Genomic DNA, 27,329 nt, shown 5'->3' with positions numbered 1-27,329 from the left:
CATCTCAGGAGTCTTCAGAGAGGAGAAGAGGAGGAGGGGTTTGCTCAGCTAAGCACACTCTCATGCCTGCATACTTGAGCTAAGGGCAGATGGATTACAGGAAGTGAATGCTACATGAATCATCTGCCATTGCTCATCATGGTCACGGTCAGAAATGATAAGGAGTGTTTTTCAAAGCGATTTATCAGCAGAGTAAAGCATGGAGACTTGGATGGATGGGTGAATATGCTTGAATATTAAATATAAATTATGTAGTGTTTCTATCCTTGTGGTGATCAGATGCAGTGTAGATCCTTTTTAACATTATTAAAACATTATACAGCTTTAATTATTACATATATACATTATAAAAATCAATAAAGCTGTATAATGTTTTAATAACTTTACTATACATGTATTTTGTATTACTCCCTATAAATGGTATTTATTTATACTTTAAGATGCTAACCTAGAACAAATATGTACAGAGCATAAGGACTTTCACCTCTACATCACCTCTTTTTAGAGATAAATCACATGAACAATGCAAGTAGATTTCCTTGTGTAAACTAAAACAGGACATACTGTGCTGCTTACACACAATGCTGAGCTAATACAGATCCAACTGTATGGCTGCTTTCACACTGAGGAGCTTTACAGGCGCTATAGCGCTAAAAAATAATTCTATATAGGTAAAGTGAAAAAACGTACATACAGGTCTGTTACTTAAAAAGGGAGTCCCGCAAAAAAATTTTTTTTTTAAAGTCAGCAGCTACAAATACTGCAGCTGCTGACTTTTAAAATAAGGATACTCACCTGTCCCAGGGTCCAGCGATGTCGGCACCCAAGGCCGAACCGCCCCTCGGTCCTCGGAAGCTGCCGTCGCCATCTTAGGTATGGGAATCAGGAAATGAAGCCTTACGGCTTCACTTCCCGGTTCCCTACTGCGCATGCACGAGTCGCACAGAACAATGAGAATGGTCCGCGCTGTCTCTGGGACCTGCATGTATCCCAGCAGACAGTGCAGCGGGACAGGAAGAGGCATAGACTTCCGTGGGAGTCTATGCCTGGAAGTGGGTGCAAATACCTGTCTTAGACAGGTATTTGCACCCCCCCTCGCCCCTGAAAGGTGCCAAATGTGACACCGGAGGGGGGGGGGGGGGGTGGGTTCCGAAAAGCAGAGGTTCAATTTTTGGTGAACTTCCGCTTTAACAGGCTGATCTAGGTTTTCTGGACACCGTTAATTGACAGGTTCAACAGTACACTCAATCCAGTGGGCACCATTGCAAAATATATTAAAGCTGTATTAATGCCTGAACTAAAATTGTAATATATTGCAGCTTACCAATAATTAGATGTAGCGGCTGCATGCGTTTTCTTTTTTTAGGCTTTTTCCCTCTGTTTTTACCTGGTGATCTGTTCAGTAACACACCTACAGTATTATAATGCCCCCACCCTGAATGAAGGAGTACAGGGGGCGCCTTTGGACAGTAGCATTGTCAGTCTATGAGTGTTAGATGTACTAGCAGAATTAAATACAGTAACAAACTGAAGCTGGATTCCAGCCTAAACTGTATAATCAGTTACAGCTGTTTTTTTCCTTTTAGGATAAAGGTTTTACATAAATAAGAAAAGCTGATCATTTTAAGCATGAACGCCAGTGTTACATGGTTTGCCTCATCCATGTAACTGCAAGAGAGCTTTTCTGTTGAAAAACAACAGACTTACCTGCAGGATCACCCCAGCTGAAAATAGAAGGATGAAATCCTAAAAAAGGAAACTAATACAGCCATCACATCTAAGAATTGGTAAGCTGCAATATACCAAAATGTCTTCTTGTGGGTTCAACACTGCATTAAATGCCCCCCCCCCCAGTAGAAAACAATATCGCTGCGAGAGGCATTCCTCCTTTTGTCCCACCGATGGTGAAAGGAAGGACAATCAAATCATCTATGGGTTGCTTAAGTGATCTGACACACAAATGGAGTGCTGAGAGAGGGTAGGGAAAGTTAGTATCAGTGGGTGGGGGACTTCTGGCAAAGAGAACCTGTCACCTTGCCCTGCTCTTTGAATGGGGACAAGACTGATCCATAGGCCAAACATGAACCGTCTGAACAGGATTAGATGATAACAGTTGGAGTCATAACAAAACCTAGGCAAAGAATACTTACTCCAGTCCCGGTATATCCAGTAAGTTTGTGAGACCTGTCCAGTTTAAATCCAGCATCTAGAAGGGAAAGGCAAGTAAACATTTGTTTGGGTTGGCAATATGTGTAAAGTAACATACAAATTAAACAAACTACAACCAAAATTAGATATTAACCACTTCAGCCCAGGAAGGTTTTACCCCCTTAATGACCAGGCCATTTTTTTTGAGATATGGCACTGCGTTACTTTAACTGACAACTGCGCGGTCATGCAATGCTGTACCCAAATAAAATTGATGTCATTTTTTTGCCACAAACAGAGCTTTCTTTTGGTGGTATGGTTTTTATATTTTTCGCTATAAAAAAAATATTCTTAAAAAAAAACAATATTTTTTACTTTCTGCTATAAAACATATACAATATTTTTTTTTTTAAATCAAAATTTTTCGTCAATTTATGCCATTATGTATTCTGCTACATATTTTTGGTTAAAAAAAAATCCCAAAAAGCAAATATTGATTGGCTTGTGCAAAAGTTATCGCGCCTACAAACTATGAGATATTTTTATGGCATTTTTATTTTTTACTAGTAATGGCGTCAATCAGCAATTTTTAGAGAGACTGCAAAATTGCTGCAGACAAATCGGACACCTAACACTTTGAGGACCAGTGACATTATTACAGTGATCAGTGTTAAAAATATGCACTGTTACTGTACTAATGACACTGGCAGGGAAGGGGTTAACATCAGGGGCAATCAAAGGGTTAAATGTGTCCCTAGGGGGTGCTTGCTAACAACTGTGTGGGGGTTGTTCTGACTGGGGGAAGACAGAGATCCATGTTCCTGCATATCAGGAACACAAGATCTCTATCTTCTCCCCTGTCAGAGCGGCGACCGATCGCGGGTGCTTGGCGGACATCGGGTCTGACGGATCCGCCAATCGGCTCCCCCTCTGCCCAATCAGTGGGCGATCGCACTTCCAGTGGCACACGTGCACCCCTCTAGTGCCTATTGCACAAAATGACATACAGGTACGCGATTTCATGCAACAGAGCCGACCTGCCACAGTACATGTACGTTAGGCGATCAGCAAGCGGTTAACAAAGTTGGTTACAAATACAGCCTGGTCACATGCGGGAATCATTTATGATATGATCGGCACAGACAACTATATTAATTGCATTACAAAACTATAAACACACTGAGATGTGGGAGCAAGACGGAAACACCTATGCAAATGACACTGCGGTTGTCAGTTTGCTACTGCAGCTTACGCAACGCATTAAACATTAGTAGTTTATGTGCAACATTTCAAATCTGATATTTTTTAAACAACCAACCATAAAAATATAGTTTATCATTAGCATGTTTGTGAACAGTTATTTCATTGTTGACATACCGGACGTCGGATGAAGAATAATGTTATTGCTCCAATAATAGGGACATCACCAATGAGTGGTTCTAAGATAACTCGCATCATCCCGTGAAGCTGGTAAAGAAACCATAGTAGTGTCATTCTGGTGCAATGAAATTAACGTAGACAAATAGAGTCTTTTCAACATCTAGTTCAAGATCTGGCGAAAAGAATAAACTACAAAAAGGCTCAATTCACAAAGCTCTACACAAGGATAAGAATCCTTATTTTTAGCCAAGTGACTCATTTTAATGGAGCAATATATATATATATATATATATATATATATATATATATATATATATATATATATATATATATATATATATATATATATATATATATATATATATATATATATATATATATATATGAGACATCTCCAATTCTCCAGTCATCTCACACAAAAGCAATAAAAATATGAATTTGCTTTTAATGGGATGGATATTTTAAAGATAAATAGATAAAATGTTGATATTCACTTTTTCACTAAACTACACCTTTCAGACCATGTTACATGTTACATCCCAAATTTGGGGTGTAACATGAAACATCAGAGTCCACAGACCCACACCCTCAAACAGCATTGCCTACTTAGAGAATCCAGGGGTTCTCCTTCCCCCCTACTGGCTCCTGTTGTATTTGAAATTTGTTGCAGCTGTGTGTGGTTCAGACCACACAGATACATCATTCATTCTCTGAGAGTTGTGAACGAAAACAACAACTATAAGGTCCCGTCTGCCACTACAGCAGAGGGGCTGTAGTTCTCAATGGAGCACAGGTGCTGTGACATCACGGCACTTGCAGTCCATTGATACCTCACACCAGCTCCATAATTGAAGGTCCATACCTCAGTACAGTCCTCAGCTAGAGGAAGAGTCTGTGGAAGCCAGAGCGTTCTACCCGAGATCTACTGATCGTGGTTGCAAAAGGCTCAAAAGAAAAAAAAAAAATTCAATGAGCAAGGGGGCGTTAGGAGGTGTACACACCACTATTACAGTGCTGCAAAGATGCTGCTTGCAGGACTTTTTTTTTACCATCCTGCAAGTGCACCGCTCCAGTGTGAAAGCACTCGGCTTTCACACTGGAGAGACAGGAGAGGCTTTTTACAGGTGCTATTTTTAGCGCTGTAGCACCTGTAAAGAGCCTCAGTGTGAAAGTAGCCTAAAAAATGTCCTGCAAGCAGCATCTTAGTGCCAGTTTAGGGGCAGTGTGTAAACTACTCCAAAAACAACCCTACCCATTGAAATGAATGGGCAGCCCTGCGGAGCACTTCACGGGCCATTAGTGGGGGTTAAAGGCACCCGACTAGTGGCCAAAAAGTGCTGCTAAAACTATGGTAAAGTTTTAGCGGTGCTTTACCGCTGATGCCCTTACCGCCTCAGTGTGAAAGTGCCCTTAGACTTCTACTGCAAATGTGCACCAAAAACGCAGGACATAATAGGAAAGCACAGCTAACCAAAACAAAAACCATGGGTTAGATGGGCTTTAGCCAAAGCACAGCAGGGAAGAGTGATGCAGCCCTTAAACTTGGAAAATGAAAGATGGAAGCTGACTGTTTTCCATAAACACCAATTCATATTCTGTCTGCTCTAGTTTTGATAAATTCTCACCATTTGTGTACAAAGATCTGAACTGTTTTTTGCTTTCCCAAAAAAGGCTACATAAGCATAAGACAGCAATTTATGCATAGAAAAAAAGTTAGGCTCCGTTCACAGTGCGATTTCAGATGTGACTTGAGTTGTACCGAAACGCATTACAATCAGATTGTTTTCATGGAAATGACACGGTTTTCAATAGTGTGCGTTCACATCAATTCAACTCAGCACAACACCATTTTGGAAAAAGGTTCCTGTACTACTTTTGTGCAATTGCAGTGCGGTTTCAGCTCCATAGTATATGCACTACATAATTGCTCTGAAAATTAGATCAAAATCTGAATGTTGCGTGAACCTAACCTTATATTTATGCCACATTTACTGCATATATAAAATAAATATAAGTGTATCTATGGTCAAAATTTAAAAGCATACATTCAAAAGCATTTTTTAGCCTAATCCTATTCATATAAATGATCTTTTTATTTACTTCTTTGGATTCTGTGACAGGTATTCACTATGCCCGGTGAATAGGCGTATTGTGTCGCACATTACACAGAGCCTGCCTTCTGAACTACAGAGAAGAGGAGGAGTTTCAGGAGGAGAAGTCAGTACAGGAATTACTGCTTGTAGATAGGAAGGTACCATGGATAACATTGTCCTTTGAGAATTTGAAAGTAAAGCATGCAGGGAAAGTTGTGTAAAGGGATGGTCAGCAGGCAGGCAGCACTCACAACATGAAAGATTTTTCAGGTAAGCCTCTATTGGTCGGTCTAATATAACTATTGTTTGTATTTCTATTACAATGCTGATGTTAGAAAATGCAAGTGTATGCTGTGACTATATTTTAGATTAAACCACTGTTTTGCAACAGGAGGACTCCCATCAGTGGCGGCTGTTCTAGGCGACGGGCATCAGTGGACATCTGAGGAGCAGCGACGGGGATGAGACATCCAAGGAGTGGTGGTGGGGATCGGGCATCCAGGCATCAGCCACCGGCTCATTTCCTCCTTGCTTCCGCCTCTCCCCTTCTACTAGGCATCCATAGGATTACCTGTCCTTTGAGTCAATCAGGTGACAGGCATCAGACCTGCTTCCTGATTGGCCGGGATGAGAATCAGTGTTGCAACAGCGAATATTCATTCGCTGTGTGCAACACACCTATTTTGAAGCCAAAAAACAAAAACACTGGCCACTGTAATTCATGTGCCCAGTGCTCCGAAAGGGGCCGGATGCATGAATTGGGGGTGGCCACGGAGGTCATGTTTAGATTCATGCTGTGCATGAATCTATCCATTGCATATAGGGGGTGGCCTGGTGAGAGGAGGCTGCGCCCAGGCACCCCTAATGGACGGGCCACTCCTGGACTCCATATATTGAAAGCAGTTTAAAAGATAGGCATGTTTTTTTTCATATTCATACTTACCTAGGTGGATGCAGCATCAGTCCAATGCCGTCTCTGCACTGAGAACTGAGTGATTGAACATCGCCGATGGCTCGGTTCTCACAGTTCTCTGAGCAGGGAGCTGCTGACTGTCAATCAGCAGCTCTCTGCTCTGCCCCCTGTGCTCACTGGAGCACTGAGCTGTGGAGGGGCTAGGTGCAGCCGTCTCAGGCTCTCAGCGACTCACTGAGAGGCTGAGACAGGTATCAGTTCAGGCACTAGGGGATCAAGACTTTATTATCAGGATGACGCCGTGCCTGAACGGATTCCTGTGACATCAGCAAAGAGCTGACTTCAATCCGCTCTCTGCTGAAAACAGGTCACAGGAGTGAAAAATGAATTGCACTCCTGTGACCCAGAGGAGAAGCCCAGCCAAACAAGCCCAGGCTGGATTTCTCCTTTAAAGACTTTCACATATGAATACATAGGTGTTTAAGAGTTCAAGAAAACTGCAGGTATCTGAGATAAAGGTTGTATGGGGAGCAGCATTTTCATGTACACAGCTCTCATTTTGTTCCACAGCAGAACTGCTTTTTTATTGGTAACACACTAAAAAAAGCTTTACATAGGAACAGCGCCACACAGTACAGTGCAGTAGTATCATGTATTTCAGGTTGTATACCGGTACAGGAATGCATTTATACATAGAAGTGACTGTTGCTTTGTATATTTTATACCGATTCTATAATCCAAACGTATGGCCTGTGATTTCCACCCATGGGCCACTTACCTGCGCACCCTTTACTCCAGCTTTACAAAAATACTTTTTCACCTCCACGTCTATTTCCACATCTCCAACATAACTACACAGAGAAAAAGAAAGTAAGTGGTGTCCTGAATGACATACCGTTGCATTGATTACCAAGCATTGATTAGCATTTCATGGTGGATGGATTAAAATTTAAGAGGAACTGCAGTCTGCTCACATAATTTGTAATAGAAACATGTTTGCCATTCTGAAGCTTCCCTCCAACCACTTTGCATATTATTTTATATATACTGTAATTCTGTACTTGCAAAATATTCTGCAGAAATCTCCCTCCACCAAGTCTGGCTGCATCCACTTTAACTGTGGACAGCTGAAGCTGCTGCCTATTCACTTCCTGGATTTACACACACACGCCTCCAGCTCTGCAGCTCTCATTAGCCCTCCTAAGACTTATCCCCCCTCCCTTCCTGACAAACTCTCAGGAGAGTGGGAAAGAGAGCTGTGCATGATGTCATAAGCCTAGGCCAGGGGTAGGCAACCTCTGCCCTCCAGCTGTGATGAAACTACAAGTCCCATGAGACATTGCAAGACCCTGACAATCAAAGGCATGACTCCTGTGGGCAGAGGTATAATGGGATTTGCAGTTTCACCACAGCTGGAGTACCGACGTTGCCTACTCCTGGCCTAGGCTAATGGCCAGACAAGAAACAGGAAGTGGGCTGTATAAGGTATTTATTGAAAGAAAAAATATTTTAGTATTCAAAGTTAAAACAACAAGTGCAGAAGATTTAATAGATGGAAAGTTGAAAAAAATTACTGAAGAGCTGATTTAGGTGCAAAATTTGAAAAGACAATGGGGGGTGATTTACTAAAACTGGAGCATGAAAAATCTGGTGCAGCTGTGCATAGAAGCCAATCAGCTTCCAGGTTTTATTGTCAAATGCTAATTGAACAAGGGGAAGTTAGAAGCTGATTGGCTACCATGCACAGCTGCACCAGATTCTGAGTGCTCTGGTCTTAGTAAATCTATCCCAATGTCACCTTACTCTTGCAGTATTTCTGTTCCCCTTCTCAGGATGGCATGATCCAGAAAGTGTGTATAGGAAATCAATTTTCTCCCTAAAGACACTTTCCAGATGGTGTTCCCCTAGGCAGCAGCTATGACAGGTGTTAAAATGGCCATACACTGATCAAAGTTCACTTCACAAGTGGCTCTGTTGGCACCCTCCCGTCTGTCATCCTTCGACTGAAAAATTAAAGGATCTGGGTGGAAAATTGTCAGCCAAGCAGTGCCACCATTTAATCAGACAAAGCTGCTGGAGAGTTGTTCTGTTTAGCATGGATGGAGAAATCTGTTAGATTTGTTTTTATGTGTATAGGAACTGTTTAATTTTTTAAGGGATTGTAAAGCTTAACATTTTTCTTTAAAAAACAAAAACAAACATGACATACTTACCTGCTCTGTGTAGTGGTATTGCACAGAGCAGGGTTTTTCTGGGGTACCCCGCATGCACGCTTGGCTCTTCCACTTCTTTGTGTGTGTACGCTCTCATAGGAAGCTGATTATTATGGTGGTGCACCTGCAGGCTCACTCCCAAACTGGGCTGTGTGCATCTATTGACACACAACCCAGCTCAGCCCCACCGCCGGACTCTCTGCTCACGGATTTTAATTAACAGGAGCAAAAGCCAATGGCTTCTGTTGCTGCCTCTCTGAGTAGAGAGAGAGGAGAGTGTGGCTGCAGACGGGCACAGCGGTGGATCGAGAAAGGGAGGTGAGGGGGCAAAACAAATGCAGGGAATGCATTAAAGCGGTTGTAAACCTCTGTCATGAAATCTTAACTAAGCACATATATCTGTAGTATTTATTTGTCTCTCCAAAGCTCTAAGTGTCATTTCTCTCTGGTGCTTCGTTCCTCTGTTATCAGTAAGAGTCACTTATGACAGTTTTTCCAACACATGAGATACATTTGTGATGGGGGAGGGAGCTCAGCACACAGCTTCTCTATTCAGGACACAGGTCTGTGTCTTTCCTTCAGTCCTGTGCCAAGTCTGAAGGGGGGTGTGTTCCTTTCCAATCAGCCCTCACACACTAAGTGCCCGTTCACACAGGGGCGACGCGACTTGCAGCGCGTCTCACAGACGCGACCTGCACACGACTTCAGCGGCGACTTGCAAAATGACTTCTGTATAGAAGTCAATGCAAGTCGCCTGAAGTCGCCCCGAAAATACTACAGGAACCTTTTTCTAAGTCGGAGCGACTTGAGTCGCTCCTATTAGAACGGTTCCATAGTACAGAACGGAGCGCGACTTGTCAGGCGGCTAAGTCGCCTGACAAGTCGCGGTAGTGTGAACGGGCACTAAGGCTCAGTTCACACAGGGCCAACACGACTTTTGGAGGCAACTTGGACGCGACTTGGACACAACTTACAACACTACTTTAAGTCGCCCCAGGCCAGGCGACTTGCCGTGGCCAATCAGAGAATGAGCTCTCAGGGGGGAACTCCTTTTGAGAGCTGATAATTCTCTGAGAGTCGCTTCCTTATAGACGGAGATCCGACTTGGAGGCGACCTCCATTGAAATCAATGGGTACCAGTCGCCTACAAGTCGGATTGAAGTAGTACAGGAACCTTTTCTGAAGTCGGAGTGACTTCAGTAGTATGCATTAAGACAGCTCTCATTCACTTACATTGATTTCTACATGTTGTGCGACCTGAGGTGACTTGGGGCGACTTGAAGTCGGATCTGAGTCGCCCCTGTGTGAACCGGCACTTACTGCAGCTCTCCACCCCTCCTCTGTGTGTGGAAAAAAAATAAGGGGAATAGGAGAAAAACAACAACTCGCCTCATATTCAAGTCCAGTATAATCTGCTTCTTGTCCATTTCTGTATGAGCTTTAACACCAGTTATCTTTGGGGCCTGCATAAATTAGAGAACACAATAAGAGCAGACATATTCCAGATGCAGTGCATACAGATACAGAAATCCCCTGTATATTATTTACTTTAAAATACAGGTTTCAAAGATGGTTGCTCAGAAAAAGCAGCACAAATTTAAAACATTTTACAATAACACTCATATTAAACAGTTTTATAAATACTTACCCTATAGGCCACATTATTGTGGCATTAAACACAAAACTGAAAAAACAGAACAGCCATGATCGTTCTCTTTTCGGGTCACCCGCTGGAGCTCTGGGCACCTACCCCTTGCCGAGTTTCCCCACAGCAAGCTGTCCATAAGCAAGCTGGGCCCGCCCCCCGCTTCTCTAGCTCTCACTGGCTGAGACTGACAGAAGCAGAAGCCAATGGCTCCTGCTGCTGTGTCACAGCCAGCCAATGAGGATGCTGAGACTCGGGAGAGAAACTGCTCTTGTGCACATCGTTGGATCAGAATCAGGCTTGGGTAAGTATTTAGGGGGGCTGCGGGGGGAACAGCATAATGAAGGTTTTTACCTTTATGCATAGAATACATGAAGGTAAAAAACCTACAGGCTTTACAACTACTTTAAATGTGGTGGCTACATTTGTTTTTCTCTTCGGTTTATTTTCACCTGGTGATCCAGCCAGTAACACGCTTGTAAGGTGTCTCCACTGCTGGAGACAACTGGAGACGACTGAGATATTTTTGGACAGCAGTATTGTCTATGTAGTAGCAGATTTAGACTTGACTAACACAAACTCTACATAATCATTTTTAAGCAGTTACAGCAACGCATTTTTGGTTTTCACTTTGGGATAAAAATGACACAAATTAATAAAAGTTGGCCATTGTAAGTACCCCTGTCGGTCTTGTTTCAACCCTCTAACTGACACTTTTACTGGACAAGCTTGGTCTGTTGAAAAATAAGACGTTCTAGGATCAACAAGTGAAAATAAAGGGTGGAAAGCCTTAAGAAAATTATTGCAGCCCTAAATGTAGTAACTAGTTGGCAGCAATATTTTACAAATTTGGTTTTGGATTTAATACCGCTTTAAGCAAAATTGTAGACAAAAATAGGTCAAAAATGTGTGTATTCCCACTCTAAGCAAGGTACCTGAAATAACTATTTTTAAAACATACAAAAGGCTGAAAAAGATTAATAAATATTAGATTATTCTTGGTCAAAATTTTGGAATGAGGAGCACATCTTTGCTTAGTGAAGACTGGTCTCTGTACTCACCTAAACTAGGATAAAAGTATGGAAGACAGAACTTCACTGGTTGCTATAGGCACTATGAATAGTAGTGTTTTCAGAATATTTTGATCATTAGGTTAAAAGTTCATGAATAATAAACAAACGGCCTAACAATGTAGTGTTGCCTTGATTCACTTCCCTCAAGGACCCTACAAGGCCAAATGCCGCCTGACTGGCTTGCACTGTCCTTGGTAATGTTCTATAAAATCAATTTATACGCACAGCAGAAGAGGATGTCGGGGGTGGGGGGTTTAAACTGGAGGTCCAACGCTTTAAATGTACTAAGGCCTCATGCACACTGGACGTTTTTACAGCTGCAGTCTTTGGCTTCAGGCGTTTTTTTTTATTCTGCAGTCAGTAAACTCCCCAGCATGTTATCCTATGTGCCCATGCACACACAGGCTGTTATCAGCGTTTTTTTGGCAGGGGCATTTTCTGGCTGTAAAAACGCTCTAACTCTGAGAAATGCTTAAAAAAAAAAAAAAAAAAAAAAATGGCTATTCTGCGTTTATGTATGTTTTTGAGCCATAAGCTTTTGTGGGAGTATAGTTTTGCTAGAAAAAAAAAAAGCTAAAAACTGCAAACACTAAGAAAAAAAAATGCTACAGCTTTCTACAGCTAATGCTACTGGAGTTTTCATAACGTCCAGTGAGAATGAGATCTAAATAATACCCCAAGTCCCCTTAATATAAGTGCTGTAAAGTGAAAATGCTTTACAAAATTAATAGTCTTATTTATCAATTAACAAGCTCCAAAGCGCATAAATTAAAAAATCTAAATCATATCAATATTTGGTGTGCCCACCTTTTGCCTTTAACCTCCTCCCGCCCACCCGCCGTATAGTAAAATGACGGCGGGAAGGGTCTTCTTTCATTCCAGGATGACGTCTTATGATGTCACCGTTCTCGCGTGGCAATCGCGGGCACCCCCCCCCCCCCCCAGTTCTCAGGGACCCTGATCTCAGTAAAGCACCAATGATGGCTTTTAACCCATGTGATCGACTGTGTCCAATAATAGCCAATCACAGTAAAAAAGGAAGTGCCGTTTATCGGCTTTTCTCGCCTCCCACTGACAGAGTGTGAGGCGAGGAGAGCCGATCAGCGGTATCTCCTCGCAGGGGAGACTGTACAGGTAATCAGGGCACTGATCATCAGTCCCCTGATTACAGTGCAGCCCCAGCAGTGCCCAGCAAGTGATGCCAGTCTGTGCCCATGAGTGACACCAGTGCCCATGAGTGACACCAATCAGTGCCTGCTCATCAATGCCGCCCATCAGTGCCATATATCAGTGCCCATCAGTGTGGCATATTAGTACCTCCACCTCAGAGCAACCTAATCAGTGCACTTCAGTGCCACCTCATCAGTGCCCCCTATTAGTGCCCATCAGTGCAGCCTCATCAGCGCACATCAGTAAAGGAGGAAAATGATTTATTTACAACATTTTTGGGCAGAAACTATAACTTTTTTTGCAACATTATTTAGTCTTTATTTTGCAAAAAATGAAAAAAAACAGGGGTGATTAAATAACACCAAAAGAAAGCTCTATTTGCGTGAAAAAAAAAATAATAAAAAGATCATATGGGTACAGTGTAGAATGGCCACACACTTGTCATTCAAAGTGCGACAGGACTAAAAAGCTAAAAATTGGCCTGGGCAGGAAGGGGTTTAAACTGCCTAGTATTGAAGTGGTTAAAGTGGACCTAAATTCTAAAATGGAAAAACTGGGAGCAGACAGGCTCCTTATGGCAGAAGAGACATGCAATGTCTCTTCTGCAATAAAATAAACCTACCTGCCTGCTCAATTTCCATTCCAACACAGATCCCTGTACTGGGATGATTTCACTCCTGAGCATGCACTGGAGTGACATCATCCTGCACCAGCCAATCAAGATGGCCAAAGACCAGCTCTTGGAAGAATCCTGGGAAACTATGCCAGTGATGTGTTGAATACTGTCCCCTGTCGGATAGTGTCCACCCTGTACTGCGCTTGTGCAGTACGGAGGAAAAGGAGACGCCGAAAATCTCCGAAGATGAACGGCACCTGCGCGGTGAGTCCAGGTTCAAGCCCCACCATCCAAGTGGACATAGAGTTAGAATAAAAAATAGCCGAGCAAAGCGAGGACGTGCCCGAAGTGTGGCAAGCGAAGCAAGGCCATGCCCGAAGCTTGGCGAGCTAAGCGTGGTGAGCGAAGCGAGCCCACGAGGGGCCCTGTTACTATGTGCTATGGCAGGGATATGCAATTAGCAGACCTCCAGCTGTTGCAAAACTACAAATCCCATCATGCCTCTGCCTCTGGGTGTCATGCTTGTGGCTGTCAGAGTCTTGCTATGCCTCATGGGATTTGTAGTTCTGCAACAGCTGGAGGTCTGCTAATTGCATATCCCTGCGCTACGGTATGTCCACTTGGTTGGTGGGGCTTGCAGGCGCCGTTCTTCTTAGGAGACTTTCAGAGTCTCCTTGTCCTCCGTACTGCACAAGCGATGCGTCTGCGCAGTACGGGGCAGACACTATCCGATGGCCGGACAGTTTTTGACAGAACACCGGCACCTGTGAGGGACCTCATAGATGTTAAGCCGTTGAAGAAGAGGTAAGTATATTGGACTCTAGTTTAGTACTAGGTACACTCGCACAGTTTTTAAGTAACTAGGTAGGTTGTTCAAAATATCTAGAACTACCACAACGCTTCTGTGGATTTAGGCTGTTTGTGTTGCTTCTGTCTCTTCATGTAATCCCAGACAGACTCAGTGATGTTGAGATCTGGGCTCTGTGGGGTAATGCCATCTCTTCCAGGGCCCTTTGTTCTTTTCGCTGAAGATAGTTCTCCATGATTTTGGCTGTATGTTTCGGGTCATTGTCCTGCTGCAGAATTAATTCGGGACCGATTAGAGTAGACGCCTCCCTGGTGACATTGCAGAATAGATGAGTATATCCTTAGAGATGAGCTAGATAGAGCGAGTTTGAATACTAGTCTGAACCCACCTGAGTGAGCCTGCCAAGAAGCTGGTCCAATCATCTTGTGGGCGGGGCATTCCCCTCCTTGCAGCCGCACATATATATTGTCATAAATGAGGCAGCGCTAAATCATCTGACTATCAAAAATTTGTAAACCAAATGTGAAATAATTATAAATCCATATGGCAATAAACAGATATAAAAGGAATCAATAAGGTGAAAACTGTGATAATAAATGTGATAATAAGAATTAAAAAGTCCAAATAAAATCATCAAGCGTGAAAACGTCCAAGCCCACATGATTAAGTATCAGGTGGAATTATTTGATCAAGTGTGTGCTGACAACAAAAAAAAAAAAAAACACTTTTGTCACATGCGAGTCCACCGTGCCCTTAAGGAAGAACTCTTACCACAAAACCATGACCACCAGCTTCAGATTGTTCATGGAAAGCATATAACCCATCCGGGATCTGCTCTCATCTGGCCTTTTCAGTTAGTAAACAGCTCAAACTCAAAAGTGAATATAAAAATATGCTACAAAAGTGTGATCACATCAGAGTAAAAATTAATCCAAAAGGTTAAAAACACTCACATTACAACAGGAATATACAGCACTGATCAATCAGCAAACCAACAGTAACATAACGCGAAATTGGCGTCTATACTTTAGGCTGTAGTACGGGGAATGCCTAAGCGGAAGTACAGTGACAGCTTCCTGACAGGCTTGTTTAGCTACATTCAGACTAGGATTTAAACACACCTGAGCTCATCCATATTAAGCAAAGCATTGATAAGACTATTATTTCTGATCCAATGTCCAACTCCCTGTGCAGAAATGCATCCCCAAACCTGCAAAGAACCACCATCATGTGCTTTCATAAATAGGCCAGTTGCTTGGATTTGTTCCCACATCAGTGCAATGGCTTTTATCCCCAGGTCTTCCATGAAGACCACTTCTGATCAAACTTCTCCTGAATGTAGATGGGTGTACCAGGATTCCATTGGTTTCTGCCAAGTTGGAGCTGATAGTGCTATTGGTCATCTTGTGAAGAGACGTCTGTATGAGTGCCTTTATCTGCTGTGCCAATTTCTTTGGCCAACCACTTAATTTGTGCCATTGTTGACATTTTCTTTGTACCTTCTGTCAAAAAGCTTGGACAGCACATCTGGAAACACTTGTCTTCCTTGACATTTCTGCCTGTGAGAGATCTTGATAATGTAGTAAGACCACCCTGTTGCTTGTTGTTGTGCTCAGTGTCACCATTGTGTAAGATTTTTTCACTGAACTATCTGCAGTAACCTCACTTTGTTAGTAGAGAGTGGCATTTCCTAACCCAGTCTCATTCCTCCTACTCTGCTGATTCTGTTTGATTTATTGATTGTATTTTAACCTGTTGGTTATTAGCAACTTAGTTTGGTCTAATTGTTTTAATATTGCCACCCAAAATCCTCAGCAGTGTGCAGGTGTACCTGGGAGAATTGATGCATTTTAAAAGGCAAAAGGGTGGTCAGACAAAATATTAATTTGGTTGAATTTTTTTTTTTTTTTTTTTTAGGCACTCATTTTATTTTTTAACCAACAACTATTAAATTGTATTTTTCGTTCTAAATTTACACTAGTTTTTCACAAGTGCCTAAAACCTTTACACAAGTCTTTCTCAACTGTTTTCAAAAGAAGGAACCCTTGAAATACTGTAACTTTCCTGGCTCAGAGGACCCCTGCTATAAATTACTTAATCCATAGCACATTAGAGTGATGGTCACTGGAAAGACTGCTCCCTACATTTGTAGTCATTGAGAAGAACCCCCCCCCCCCTTACAGATAGCTAAAAAGGTAATTGTTGTCCATGGTTACTCATCTGAGAGGTGGAAGTTGTTCATTGCTCAAGGCACCCTTTGCAACCTCTGGAGGAACCCTAGGGTTCCATGAAACCCTGGTTGAGAAAGGCTGCTCTACACTACTGTACAGATAGAGTTGATAGTACTCCAGTCAGGTACACACATAGTCTGCATTCCTTGTATCAAGTGTATTTTAAACTACGAGTGTTCAGACTGTGCAAAGATAGGTTGGGCTTTAATAGCTTAACAGAATTAGCAGTAGCGTCAGTGCTAATACGGAATCTTATTTTGGTTTCTTACCTTTTGACCAAGGTTGATCTTCGTAAAATAGAAAGTGGACAGGTGAGTATTGCTTGAGCGGATCAAAGGTGCTATACTGTCTGTTAACATCTTCTCCAAATACTGGCCAATAAATGGCCACATCTGTGCAATAAGCTAAAAGAAAAGTTATACACAAGTCAGATCATATACATTTTATCACGTTATGCCTAAGGACCAGTTGTACTTAAAAAGGTGTTAGCCTAGAATCCTATCAATTCTTCACTTTCATTGCTGGCTGCATTTGTTTTTTTTTTGTCTCTTTCTCCTATTTTAATTTGGTGATCTTCCCTGTAAGTGTGCTGTGCTTTAAAAAAGAAAAAGCTCTCTTCCAGATGTATCAGTTTACGGGGATGAAAGAAACCATTTAACACTGGCAGACATGCTTCCAATGATAAGCTTTTATTTATTTATGTAAAGCCTTTATCTTGTGCTCCCCGTCCCCTAGTAAATGAGCATTCCCAGAGTCGGGCTTTAAAATAATGCTTAGAAAACTGGAGAAACTGTTTGTAATGTAAAATAAATCAAAATTAATTTTTTTTTCATATGCTTTAATAACATAACTATTACAATATAGCCTATTCCCATTCACTTTGCACAATTCTATGCTAAATTTAGACTTGGATATCAAACAATAAAGCCTATGCAAGTTATATTGAGAAATTAGATTAGCTACTATGCACTGGCATATGCTTTCCATTCATACAGTTTTGCAAATGTAAAAAAATTAAAAAATGTAAGTACATCATTTTTAATACAGTTTGCATGTCTGGAAGAATATTTCTTGGCCTTTTTTGTCCTGTACTCACACTCCAGCTAAATCTTTTGTTCTATTTTGTTTTATATAGAGCAAGAATGGGTTGATGAGTGAATGTTAGCTGTCCCTCTTTAGGAGAATTCCTAAATTTTTTTGTCAGGACAGGATGTGATGTGAAATCTCTCCAATAGGGATGGAGACAAAAACTTACAGTATAATGGGGAAGGGATAGAACTGAACACATTTCTATTGCTGTCTGTGCTTTCCTGCCCCAATGATAACTGCTCAATCTCTCACTTGTCCCTAAAGGGAGTCACAGACAAAAAATAACAAGCTGATAAAAATTTCAACTTTTCCAGACTTTATCAAAAACAAAACAAAATAGGATTTTTATAACAGCTTACCTGTAAAATCCTTTTCTTGGAGTACATCACGGGACACAGAGCATATAACCCACATAGTTATTACTATGGTGCTCTATGTCCCGTGATGAATGATAAAGAAATTATTGTGGTTTAGCTTTAATTTGCATCAAGGCAGCATACCAAGCAATGTCCTAACCATACACACTCTGATAGAGACCCCCTATCTGGAAGTATACTCTATGGCACCTGTTTCAAACACAAGGCCCACTGGTCGTATCTGGCCCACCAGGCCATTTCATTTTCCCTCGCACCTCTCCTGCAGCTGTGGCACCCCCTAGTCTCTGCCCCCACCCTGTCTCAGCAGTCAGCAGCAGAGAGGAGGACAGAACTCCTTCTACAGATCCTGTGCCTTTCTGGGCAGCTGCAGCACCTCCTTGTCTATCTGCCCTGGTCTTGGCATTCAGCAGACGCAGGCAGATGACTCCAGTCCTCTTCCAGACACTGTGCTTTCTGCTTCCTGGTGGGCCCACAGCATCTTCTCAGCAGCAGTACAAGATGGGGGGGGGGGGACTCTTGACTTCTTATTGTGGGGGGATTTGGGGGGGCTCTTGACACCTGATGTAAGGGGGTGGGGTATTCTGGGCATCTGCTTATAATTATTATGAGAATAGTACAATTCTATGTCAGTTGAAAAGGAGGCTCACACACCTCTGGTATCATCCACATGAAACTTTATTGGAGACTGCTTAGACCAGGGGTGTCCAAACTTTTTTCAAAGAGGGCCAGATTTTATGAAGCGCGGACAGATTACATACAGGAGAATCTCCTGTTTACTCAGCGGCCTCTTTAATACAAATCCCGCTTCCTATGATAGACAGAACAGTCATCCAATGGCAGCCCAGGAAACGGGACTTCCTATTACAGACGCTGCAGGATATTCTATATTCTCCTGTATGTAATCTGACGGCACTCATCCCGCCTCCTCCCTGTCCCCTACGAGGCAGAGCCGATAAATACGGTATATATCTTTTGGGGGCCACAAAACAGAGATAGACAGAGAGATAGAGAGAGATATATATATATATATATATATATCTCTCTCTATCTCCCCAACTCACCAGGGGGGGCATATTAAACCCGCGGGCCAGACTTTGGACATGCCTGGCTTAGACAGAACACTGTCTGAGTGGTCTCCAAAAGCTTCTTGTGGATGATACCAGCGGTGTGCAACCTTCCTTTTGAGACTTGCATCACCTGCTACAGGAGTGCGAGTGTGCTTTATGCCAGTCTGTACCCGCCCCTCACAGCTTCAGTCTTAGGTTATTACTAAAACCAGTAATAATTCAATTCAGAGGCAATTATCGAATATGATAAAGAGTAGATACATTTATACTGTCTTACAGATATAACCGCCCCTTTGAGTGCAACCATAATGCTGATACGGCCCACAATGAAATGGAGATTAACACAACTGCTCTACAGTATTCTACAATAATGAATATTACAGCATTAATAGCATTACCTTGTTTAGCCATTCTGCTTTCTCTACATCAGGGAAGGTAACCTGCAAAAATAGAAAGAAAAAAAAAAAAATGTAATTTATGGCTTCACCTGAAGATATTTTATAATTAGATTCATTTATAAATACAGGACAATCACATGAGACATCAGCTGCAATGGCCACTGCTCCCTTACCTAAACAGACTTGTGAAAAAATAAAACAGGATTTTTGACTTTCACCTAAAATATGTACAGTACAGTACAGGATTGATCACTGCCACAAGCTATAGCCTTCGGGGCTGATCTATGTATTCTGACAGCAAAGAATTCACCTTGATGTAAAGAGTACAATAACACAGTGGGAGCGATTGTCCCCACCCACCTCAAATGTGTGGATGAGGCAATCAGATCATTTCTTCTTTAGTTCAACATGCTGGGACAGCTATATGGCCAGCTACAGTCCTAGGTTAGATGCAGCCAACATCAGGTGACTAGACACCGATGGCAATCAAAGCTGTAAGGACCCCCATATAACCCCTCCCATTCCCAGCAATCGATACAAAAAAAGATACAAATAAAGAGAGAGAGAGAAGTTTCCTGTGTCCTGCACTGTACTCCAAGAAATAGATTTTACAAATGCAGTAACGTACAGAACACAGGCATAGTCTTAGACAACTGGGACATCCAAAAGCAAAAATAACTGGGGGGGGCCAACAGCAAAAAAACAAACAAAAAAAAAAAAAACTCTAACAGGCGCACAGAAAAAAAAAAAAACAGAGTAGAGAAGCCTAACCTCAAAGCAGCAGCTTGAAGCACCAAAAACCAAGCTGGCATCAATAAGGCCTGAGCATCCACCTGGTAAACCTCATACAGAACTAAACCCATCAATTGTAACGGTTTCCTAAACCAATTACAGTATATTGAAGGCATGACTGGAATGATTTCTGTGACTGTTGCGTTTTCGCTCAACCAAACTATCAAGCCATCAAATGGCTGGTGTCATACTTCATCACATGGGTAGCACCATGACAACTGCAGAGCAAACAGAAACTAAGATGGCAGCTTCCGTGGCTGTAAAAGATAGGACGGTTTAGTTCCGTTTACACTTACATTGAAACAGAAGACTAAAGCCCCATACACACTATCAGATTTCCTGCAGATTTTTTCCTTCAGATTTACCAAAACCACGTAGTGCAAGGGCCAGCCTGATTGCATACATATTGAAACTCCTAAGATTTGACCTCATATTATATGGTTTTGTTAAATCTAAAGGAAAAAAAATCAGCAAAAAAACCGATAGTGTGTATGGGGCTTAAGAGGCAGCCCTTCCAATCAAAGACTCCGTTCACACTCACCATAAATTCCCACCATTTGTGTACACAGAGCTGAACTGCTTTTTGCTCTCCCCAAAAAAGGCTACATAAGCATAACACAGCAATTTATGCATAGAAAACAGATAGGCATAGCTCCTAACTGTCCCTGATTTTGAAGGAATGTCCCTAATTTAAAACAAAGTCCCTCTGTCCCCCCTTCCTCCTCATTTGCCCCGATCTAAATAGTTGTATTAAAAAAATGCACTATTTATCTTTCCACAATTGCTTCCCTGTGCCAAACCTTTCATCCAATTTCTAAAATTGCTGCATTTGTAAATGTCAAAAGCCAGTATAAAGGAATAGTAGTGGTAAAAATAAAAATGCACTTGTGGCTTTAACCAATCATTTTTTTTGGATACTTCTCCTTTAAAAGGGTACGTGGCAAGGGGTGTGTCCTATGCCTACATACTTTTGCTAATAGGTGTCCCTTATTCCCATCTCAAAAAGCTGGGAGGTATGGATAGGCTCCGTTCACAATAGTGTGATTTCAGATGTGACTTCAGTCGCACAGAATCCCATGACAATGAAAATCACATTGTTTTCAGTGGTGCCTGTTCAGATCAATTCAACCCAGCACGGCACTATTTTGGAAAAAGGTTTCTGTACTACTTTAGTTCAATTCCAGTGAGATTTTAGATCCACAAAAAACTTAACCTTAAGAAATCTTAAATAAACAAAACCTTACTTAGTAATGAAATGAAGATCTGTTTGGATCCATTAGCATAATGTTAGGAACACAATGAGAAGCACCCATGTGCAGATACCTTAGAAGTTCTTTATTGTACATCACATATGAAGCACCTGGTTATTCTTTCCATAAGGGTCACTAAATTCCATATAATCTGCAATCTTCCTGTAGCATCTCTCAAAGCAATCACTAAATCAAGCGCCCGCTTGACCATGCCAAGTATCGCTTATAGTGAAGCTAAATACCAGTGCTAAACACCCTAAATTGCTTTAAACAAGACATTATCAAACAGGATTGCTAGCAGTTCCTTGAGCTGTAGATGACTGACCACCCGCCTGCATAGTTCTGGGGCCAACATCACATGGCAGAATTAGCGGCATGATACTATTGACCTTTTTAGTTATCTGTAAGAATGGTAATCACTACTGTAATGGGGAAGGGGACACTCTCAACTCAAGGTTGCGCCAACTTTGGAGTGCAACTTTGACGCAACTTTGGACGGGTGAGGCTTGGATTACGATTATGACGACTTTGGCTTTGACCAGTGATAATGGACAACTGTTGCATTGTATAACATTCAGGCATGATTTTCGTGCAACTTCTGAGGGTTAACATTGAAGTCTATAGCCCTCAAGTTGCATGAAATGTAGACCAAAGTAGTGCATGAACTACTTCGAAATTGCTGCAACTTTAAGTCACGCACATATGAATGGGTATCATTGGAAAACATGGGGAAAGACTTGTCATGCAACTTTGATGTCCAAAGTTGCATGACAAGTGGCACAAGCATGAATGGAGCCTTAGCAGGGGTTCCCCAAAACCTTAATATAATTTCAAGGGTTCCTTTTGGGACAAAAAGACTGAAAAAAGAGGCTTTAAAAGGGGTTGTAAAGCTTTGTTTTTTATTTTCTAAATAGGTTCCTTTAAGCTAGTGCATTGTTGGTTCACTTACCTTTTCCTTCGATTTCCCTTCTAAATGTTTTTTTTTCTTTGTCTGAATTTCTCACTTCCTGTTTCTCCTCTGTAAACTTCACACCATCATCCGAGCGGTGTTTAGTCAGCCAGAACAGCTTACTGACGAGGAACAGGAAGTGAGAAATTCAGACAAAGAAAACAAAGAAAAAAAACATTTAGAAGGGAAATCGAAGGAAAAGGTAAGTGAACCAACAATGCACTAGCTTAAAGGAACCTATTTAGAAATAAAAAATGAACCTTTACAACCCATTTAAGCACTATTCTTCTGGCAAAAACAAACTTTGGCCAAACAGAGTGAAATTCACTGAGTGGGTGGCACTCTCGGCTGCCTCTTGTCTTGCATTCCTAAAAAAAATTGAAAAAATAAAATAAAAATGAAGGAGATGTTTGTCTTCTCTGACGAGGGGCAGGCCCTTTTTGAAAGTGACACGATGGACTAGTTCCTTCCGAAGATACATCTAGGATAACAGGCGGCAATCCCCCAACGCCATCCATTGACTCTATCTGGATTTACTACTGCCCCGGAGATGCATGTTCATCGCCACTTTCTGGGTCCAGCTCCCCTACCCTTCTGTCCCCACTCTACCCTCTCCCCCCCCCAAACCTTCCACTCTTCTGTGGGCCCTGGTGGCTCTCTTGACCTCCTCCTAGCTCTCCCTACTTCCTTTTCCTATGTTTCAAATTTTTGAACATTTCTATAGAATTAGTCTTCTTGTACTGATTTGTAGTAACTAGAAAAGTTAAGATGGAGCCCACGGAGTCACTCACTGCTGCATTTTAAAAGGTAACGAAATAGAGACCTGGGGACTCAGTAGTGGAGGTCTACAATAATGATCTATTAGAACCACCATAAGACGACTCTTATATGTTAAAAGCGAAATGTATGCTTGTCATATTTTACGTGGCTTTGGAAAGGCCGCGGCTTCGGCCTAGCTCCGGAGTGGTGGCCATCTTGGTACACCCGGCGGCCACTGTCTCGTCAGGAAGTGACATTTCATCACAGCCATCTTGCTACACCCCACACTCCTGCACAGTAATGATAGTGAGAAGGGGGCAAGCGGACATCTTGTTACACCCACCGGAGTTTGATTTCACAGTTATTTTCAACACAAAACGGAGCTTATATGCTTAAAGAGGAAGTAAACCCTGATGGGTTTACTTCCCCTTTGTCTCCCTGCAAAAGGTAAAGCATAATGGGCTACTATGCATCGCATAGTAGCCCATTATGCGTCACTTACCTGACACAAGAGCCAGTGATGTCAACGCTGTCCCCTGTAGCACGGAGCATCCATCTTCTTCCGGGTATCGCTGCTCCGACCACTCACAGCGCTGGAGCAGTGATCACATCACTTCCGCACATGCGCACGGAAGCCGCCGCTAATGGCACATCGCCATTAGCAGTGGCATACTCAGTGCGCCTGCGCACCGCTGTCTACGGGCCGCTGTCTACCGTGTAGGTTTAGGAGATATTTCTTGGACGTACAGGTAAGCCTTAATCTAGGCTTACCTGTAGGTCAAAGAGGTTTGTAAGGGTTTACAACCACTTTAAATACAGTATTTGTAAATTTGACGGATTGTTTAGATGTTACATTTTAAAAGCAGCAGCAAATCTGCTGACCTTACATGGTTGCTAATGTGACAGAACACCTCTGATTTAGTTAAATGTGAAAATCAGAGGTGTTCATTAGCACATTAGCAACCATGTAAGGTCAGCAGGTTTGCTGCTGTTTTTAAGATGTAATATCTAAACAGTCCGTCGGATTTACAAATACTGTATTTAAGCATATAAGCTCCGTTTTGTGTTGAAAATAACTGTGAAATCTACAACTCCGGTGGGTGTAACAAGATTTGTCTTTTATTTTTGCTGATCCGAAAAATAATCTGATCCGTGACTCTGATCTGAGGAACAATCCAGTCCGTGAGTTTTTTGATCCATTACACCCCTACATGTTATGCTGTTTTACCCCACCTAATGTTTATTCTTTTTCTGCCACCTTTCATGTAACTGTAAATTATGTGATCCATGCTCTCAAGTTTCTTTAAATAAAAGATTTAAAAAAAAATGTAATAAAAATGAAGGAGCCAGGCAGTAAACATTTGGACAAACAGCGGCTGGCTGCTTCCAAATCAGATTCAGGTATTTTGACAGCTGACGGGTCAGTCTGTCTAAATACAATAGCCATAGTGGGCGATTCATCCATCCGCACAGTGTAACGTGGATGGAGGCATTTGTTGACGATGATGAAGGCCCCACGAGTGATATCCCTTCAGCCCAATGCTATCTGAATTACAATAAAATAAACACATCAAAAATTAGAAAACAGTACACAATGTAACAGAAAGCTCTTGGCTGCCAAACACACTGTCCTCTATATCTATTCATACTGGTTTCCGCTTGTTTATTAGCTGCTAAAATGTGACTATCTTGTGCTGATGATAGCATCAGCAAGTAAGGAAACTGAGGTTACTTGTATGAAAGAGGAAGGGGAGAGGTGATGGCATGTGAAGAAGCTCATGAAACCAATGTAGGAGTGAGGAAATCACAATAAAAGAGAGGCTGAATAATGACAAGAATGGAAAAAGTGTATCTGTAACATTCAATCATTGACTCCTGTCTGGCTGCAAGAAAGGCACTGCAATCAGACTTCTAATCACATAGGGTGACATCATGTCTGCTTTGCAGGCCTTGCCCTATACCAGAGTGAAGATATGCTTTTTCTTCACCACAGCAAGCACTAAAAGTACAACATGCAAATGCACAAGGAGAATACATTCACAATTACTACAGAGCAGGGCTTTCCTGTAAAGGTTGGAAGCATGCCACCCACACATCCTCATTTCTGATGGTACACATCAGGGCTCACCATCTAAAAAAAAAAAAATGGGTGAAGTCTACAACTAAGGCAAATTCTGGTCCATGCCTATGATGTGTGTTAGAAATACTTCATTCAATTGACAACTATGTAAAAAAAATGCATTTTCAGTTTCTTTCCTGCATTTTCCAAAAACTTGTGGCAAAAAATTAGAAATTTCATAAGACTCACTATGCCTTTCAGAAAATAACTTGGAATTTTTGCTTTTTAAAATGGGGTTATATTGTGGGCATTTCCATTGTCCTGGTGATACTACTGATAATCAGGAAATTCGATTTTTTCGAATTTTTGCCCCTGGACCGCTTGAAGGTGCTCCTTGGATTTTGGGCCCCTCTATGCATCAAATTGCACACATGTGGTTTCCCCATAGTCAGAGGGCATAGCAGAATGCATTTTTGTGTGTAATTGTAAGTATGCCCATGCTGTGTGTGAGAAATTATTAGTTAAATTATTTAGTTTCATAATTTTCCAGAACATTTAGACCAAAAATTACAACTTCAGAAAAACTCACAATGCCTCTTACTAAATATCTTGGACTGTCTAATTTCCATAAAGTTGTTATTTGTTTTTGTTTTTTTGTACTGTCCTGACATTTTAGGGCCTCAAGACATGAGACAGCCAGTCAGTACATCAGAAACAATTTTCAAATATACTGTATATATGCCATAGTTTGTCGACTCCAACTTTCACACAGACAAAACAACATACAATGATTTCGGTTATTTTACCCAAACAAATGTAGCAGAATATATTTTGGACAACATTTAGAAAGGGTATTAAACAGAAGCTAGTAAAAATAATTAATTTTTTCCCAAATTTTCGGTCTTTTTCCATGTATATAGAAAAAAGTACAAAACCCGGTGGTGATTAAACACCACCAAAAGCAGGTTCTATCTAAAATTATACAATTTTATTTTGGGTAGTGTTGCATTGCATGAATAATTGTCATTCAGGACTGCATGGGGGTGAAAGTGTCCAGACTTGAGATGGTTAAAAAGCCAGTTGCTAGAAAAAAAAAAAAATGAAGTTTTACATGGGCATAAGCTTTGTAAAAAGGTTACTAACCACTTACATTTTGGGAGCTCTTTTCCGGTTTAATAATCTGGTAACCAAGGTACAATACAAAAACCGCGCACAAATACAATCAATCAGAACAAGCCACATAAGACAACCGAGTTGTGGTTAATTACCACATCCTCTCCATGGTGGAACAAAAGGAACCAATGATGATCACATATACATATTAGCAACAGTGTATCAATTTTAAAACAGACCATTTCAAGGATATTGCATTATGTATAGGTGAAACCTTTTTTTAGTTTTGAATAGTTGTAAGGATTAAAATCCCTGTTAAGTTTTTACTGTTGTCTATGTCCCAGCTATGTACAGTCACCCTCCCTCCCCATTTGTCCTTTCCTCACTTTGTGGAGGCTTTCTCGCTCTTCCTAAAGCGCCTTTGGGACAAGAAGTACAAAAACATGTTATATAATGGGCTATTCAACTTCATCCTATTATTTTTACTGTAATTCTGCTTTATTTCTGATATGTTTGACATTTCAGATAGTATACCATTTCATGGAAGAAAAAGGAAGGGTACCAGTCTTAAAACCTGGAAGTTTATGGATGCACTGCACATTTACATGCAGGTAATCCCAGTCAAAAGTTTACCATTGACTAAAGCCCCTTACACACAGCCCGAAAGTTAGGAGACATTGGCCGGTCAAAAAAAAAAAAAAAAAAGGAATGGCCAACATTTGGCCTGTGTGTATGTTGGTCTATCCGACAGAAGCCAGCCGGCCAGCTTCTGTCGGACGAGCATGTTAGAAAACCGGTAGATGACCAACTCATGATCGGCGCTCTCAGCCAATGGCAGAGCACGCTGATCGAATGCTCTGGCAGGGGATACCCCTGTCACAACAGCTCAATGGGGGGGGGGTCACTGTACTAACTTTGAATGATTAGTACAGCGGCTCCAACCGTTTTTTTTTTATTCAACAAAAAAAAACTTGTAGTGTGTACCTTAGACCAGTGGTCATCAACCTTGTCCTCAGGGCCCACTAAAAGGCCAGGTTTTATGTACTACCTTGGGGAGATGTAGACTAGAATACTGCAATCATGAGCAGCAAATGATATCACCTGTGATGTTTTTCAGATATCTTGCAAACCTGACCTGTTAGTGGGCCCTGAGGACAGGGTTGATGACCACTGCCTTAGCCCTTGT

The 27,329-nt window shown here is 41.7% G+C and overlaps 1 protein-coding gene across 2 annotated transcripts in view; it reads right to left on the bottom strand.

Annotated features, from left to right (window-relative positions):
* The window catches only part of ESYT1 (extended synaptotagmin 1), a 157,268-nt gene that overhangs the window by 76,448 nt on the left and 53,491 nt on the right, over positions 1 to 27,329 (bottom strand). For both annotated transcript variants that reach the window (XM_077483405.1, XM_077483407.1), the window contains 6 exons: positions 19,222 to 19,263; positions 16,560 to 16,694; positions 10,137 to 10,210; positions 7,313 to 7,385; positions 3,526 to 3,615; positions 2,151 to 2,206 (listed from right to left, as the gene is read on the bottom strand). In XM_077483405.1, the coding sequence (XP_077339531.1) occupies positions 2,151 to 2,206; positions 3,526 to 3,615; positions 7,313 to 7,385; positions 10,137 to 10,210; positions 16,560 to 16,694; positions 19,222 to 19,263 (470 nt within the window). The remainder of the gene's footprint in view (positions 1 to 2,150; positions 2,207 to 3,525; positions 3,616 to 7,312; positions 7,386 to 10,136; positions 10,211 to 16,559; positions 16,695 to 19,221; positions 19,264 to 27,329) is intronic.

This window comes from Lithobates pipiens, unplaced genomic scaffold (assembly GCF_037356315.1).
Source record: "Lithobates pipiens isolate NorthernLeopardFrog02 unplaced genomic scaffold, aLitPip1_a1.2 Scaffold_16, whole genome shotgun sequence".
Lineage (NCBI taxonomy): Eukaryota > Metazoa > Chordata > Amphibia > Anura > Ranidae > Lithobates > Lithobates pipiens.
Note: the sequence above shows the minus strand (reverse complement) of the source record. Positions and strands in the feature narration are given on the sequence as shown.